Below are 4,171 nucleotides of genomic sequence, written 5' to 3'. Positions count from 1 at the left end.
TACTTGTTGATGACTGTTCTCTAGACATATTCTGTCGTCGCCATCGCCTTCTTTCAACTTCAAAGGCACATTGGTCTTCAGACATTTTCTGTCAATAACAACCGTGTTTTTCGGCATCGGAGCGATGTTTTTCCAGTAGCTGGTGTTCAGATACATCCTGTCGCAGGCGCCACCTTCTTTCAATATCAGACGCACTCTGCTCTGCAGACACTTTCTGTCGATAACGCTGGCATCTTTCGGCTGCAGAGCTACGTTGTATCAACAGTTGTTCTTTAGACATAGTCCCACCTCCCAGCTGTCACGGTCTGAGATGCAGGTGAATGACAGTCCTGGCTATCAGGCCACTGAGAGCTGTCTGGCCAATGGCTGAATCTGGCTGATTCTGTGGGGGTGGGACTTCCTCCTCCCTGCTGTCAGTTTCCACAGCTGTGATGAGGAAGCTGGACAGAGGGAGCCACGCCCTCCAAGCCGCCCTCTCTCTCGCTCTGCTCTATGTCCAGCAGTCTCCTGCTCTGCCAAGTCCTCCAAACCTCCTGCTCTCCGCCGGCAAGGTCCCAGGAGTCCGCGGGAGTGGCTAGGCGCGGATGGCCATGCCTCCCCGACTAGCGAAAGTCCCAGGAGCCTACAGGCATGGCTTGGCGCACCTCCTGGGGCTGGCGAAGGACCTGGGAGCCTGCAGCTGTGGCCGCCATCACCTCCTGGGGCGCTTGACACCTGCATATGCAAATTAACTGCCATCTTTGTCAGATAATTTGCAGAGTCACTCGGATTGGCTGGTGGGCATGGCTTGAGCATAGCGGAGGGATGGCTAAACTGCATGTTTCTCTTTTATTATATAGGATATATACTAGGGGCCCAGTGCGCGAATTTGTGCACCTTGAAAGGAATTGTGGGCTGCGAGGCTGCGGTGGGCACAGGGGTGGGTCTTAGCCCATCCTCCGCACTCCCACCCAGCCCCTCCCCCTGTGGCAACCAGTCCCCGGTCTGTAGGCAGCCCTGCTCCCACCCCCATCATTCCCATGCGCTGACGGCACGGAGCAATTGGGGCTGGCGCCAGCAGCAGGTGAGAACAGGGCCTGCATCATCAGTGGGTGGGAGCAGCTGCTGCTGCCCCAATTGCACCTCAGGAGCAGGGGGAAGTGGAGAAGCCCTCAGGGACAACTGGAGCCAGCAGCACAACTTGCACCAGCTGATGGCATCAAGCAATCGTGACAGGCGTCAGGTGCCAGCAGCAGGTGCGAGCGGCAGCTCCAGCTCTGGCTCTGGCGCCAGCAGCAGATGCGAGTGGGGGCCAGCACTGGCAGTGGGTGCGAGCAGTGGCTCTGGCACCAGCAGCAGTGTGAGCAGGGCCATTGGTGGCAGTGGGTGCGAGAGGTGGCTGCCAGCCCCAATCACCCCCCAGGAGCAGGAGGAGGTGGAGAAGCCCTGAGGGGCGATCAGGGCCAGCAGTTGCCACTTGCACCTGCTGACGGTGCCAAGTGATTGGGGCAGGCGCCGGGCTCCGGCAGCAGGTGCGAGTAGGGCTGGCGCCAGCAGCAGGTGCAAGCACCCGGCTGGACCGTGGCATGCAGAAGCAAAGAATTTTCAGTGACCACCAGAGCTGTGCCCCGATGACAGTGACCAGCGCCCCACCTTGGTCTGGTGCCCCTGCTCACCTGCTCCACCATCCCACCATGGCAGATGCCCACCATGTTCCATGCTCTGCCACCTGCTGCCAATGCCCACCATGTTCTGCACGTACCCCCTGGTGGTCAGCGCACGTCATAGCGACCAGTTGTTCGGTTGTTTTGCTGTTCGGTCTATTTGCATATTAGGGTTTTATATATATAGACTGGTAGATAGATGCCTTTGCATATGCTGTCCAAACTGTGGCCATCCTCACTATTCACCTTGTGAAAGCTAAGTCAATACTTGACCCTAAGAATCATATTAAGTTTTACAGAGAGAACTAGTTGCTCTTCCTTTGTATTTTTTCTTAGCTACATTAGAAAGCTAGTTTCCATAATATTACCTCACTATAATAACCATATGCAAAAAGCTTATCTGAATAAGTCTGAATTTCAGACTATTTAACCATATAGTTTATTAATTTTTAAAAAATATATTTTTATTGATTTCAGAGAGGAAGGGAGAGACAGAGAGAGATAGAAACATCAATAATGAGAATCATTCATTGGCTGCCTCCTGCACGCCCCCTACTGGGGATCAAGCCAGAGGATTGAGCCCACAACCCGGGCATGTGCCCTGACTGGAATCGAATTGTGACCTCTCCACTCAACCACTGAGCCATGCCTGGAGGGCTTTAACCATACAGGTTACACTCATGATGGGTACATTTGCTAGTGTTTATTATTTAAAAGGCACCTAACATTTCTTTTTTCATTTAATCCTTATATCAAGACAATAACATCTCAATTTAAAGATGAGCAAAGTTAGATTCAAGAAGGACAGATAATTTTCCCAAGGTAACAAAGCCACTGAGAGGTAAAATCTGGCTATTTAACTCCAAAACCTAAACATTACCACAAAGTAATATTGACTACCAAATATACATTGTAACTGAAACTAGACCAGCCAAATGCTGCTAGGTTTCAAGAGGTTTAAATAAAAATGCAAACAAATATTTAATCTATTTATGACAAATTTTCAAAATACACTTTCTTTGTAATGTTATTTACACTATAGTGCAAATTTTAAAAATATTTTTAATGTAAAAGATAAAAATACAGATTATGATTTTACTTTATGTAAAAGTTGTCATAATTACATTATTATATTGTAAAATCTCATTGATTTAAACTAAAAATGTTAAGTATTAGTTTAAAAGTTAATTGACATTCAAAGTTAATGGTTCCTGGGTCAAGGCTACCTACAAAACTTTATTTTAAGACATGGTTTAAATAAAATAGATATTCTTATAGTACTCATGTATTCCTTAAGGAAGACCCAAAGACACTTTCTCATGAATTTTATGTAAGTCATGCAACTTAATTTCAGAAATAATATCATTATGTTGATCATCATTATCAGGCTCTTAGGAATTAATCCCAATCAAGAATGCCAATAACATAAAATTCACACATGAAAATTTTAATTGAGTCCTGGTTGGTTTGGCTCAGTAGATGGAGCGTCAACCTGCGGACTGAAGGGTCCCAGGTTTGATTCCGGTCAGGGGCACATGCCCAGGTTGCAGGCTCCATCCCCAGTGGGGGACGTGCAGGAGGGGGCCAATCAATGATTCTCTCTCATCACTGATGTTTCTTTTATTTTTTTTTCCCCCATAGCTCCCCTCCACCCGGTTCCCACTCCACCCCAGGCCCTCACCACCCTATTGTCTGTCCATCACTGATGTTTCTATCTCTCTCCCCCTCTCCCTCTCTCTCTGAAATCAATACAAATATTTTTTTAAAAATATTTTAATGGGAAATGAAAATAAAAATGTACCAAAAAAATTAAGTTATTCTACTGACAAATTTCTGAAAAATTTTCACTTCAAAACTTAGCTAGAATTTTAAATAGGTAATATATTCTTTTTTTTCCCCTTACAAAAAAAGAAATTACTTGCTTTAAAAACACATACCTCTTTCCTTGTTTACTTTGTTCAAGTAAATCCACCTTCAACTTTATACATTCCTCTTGGGACTTCTGCAAACTCTGTTCCTTTTCAATCACCATTTTCTGACTCTGCTCTAATTTATCTTCTGCCTCTCTATAAAATAAAGGATATTTTTAAAGGTTATTAAAGAGATTATGCCAGTATGCAAAAATAGTTCAACATTAGGAATTCTGTTAGTTTAAATGAGAATTAAGAGAAATGAATATTTCATTAGAGATAAAGAAAAGGCATATTTATCATTTGCCATCTAGGAGTTTTAGTAAGAATAAAATAATACTTCCATCAAATTATATATATACAGCTTACTAGTATATCCTATTTCATGGTCAGATACTAAAAGCACTATCATATAGTTTAGAGACTGGATAAGAATGACTATTATCACCACTATATTCAATGATTTTTTTCCTGACAGGTACAAAAAAGCAAATATGAAAATATAATAAGTATCCTATCTAATAAAAGAGAAACATGGTAATTAGCCGTATGGCCGCTACCCTTCCCATTGGCTAATCACTGAGATATGCAAATTAACTGCCAACCAAGATGGCGGCC

The 4,171-nt window shown here is 44.5% G+C and overlaps 1 protein-coding gene across 1 annotated transcript in view; it reads right to left on the bottom strand.

Moving 5' to 3' along the window:
* CCDC18 (coiled-coil domain containing 18) overlaps positions 1-4,171 on the bottom strand; it is a 153,774-nt gene that overhangs the window by 122,169 nt on the left and 27,434 nt on the right. The window contains exon 7 of the mRNA XM_014550012.1: positions 3,581-3,709. Coding sequence (XP_014405498.1) covers positions 3,581-3,709 — 129 coding nt within the window. The remainder of the gene's footprint in view (positions 1-3,580; positions 3,710-4,171) is intronic.

This window comes from Myotis brandtii, unplaced genomic scaffold (genome assembly GCF_000412655.1).
Source record: "Myotis brandtii unplaced genomic scaffold, ASM41265v1 scaffold58, whole genome shotgun sequence".
Classification (NCBI taxonomy): domain Eukaryota; kingdom Metazoa; phylum Chordata; class Mammalia; order Chiroptera; family Vespertilionidae; genus Myotis; species Myotis brandtii.
The sequence above is the reverse complement of the archived record's forward strand: the minus strand, read 5'-3'. Positions and strand labels throughout refer to the sequence as shown.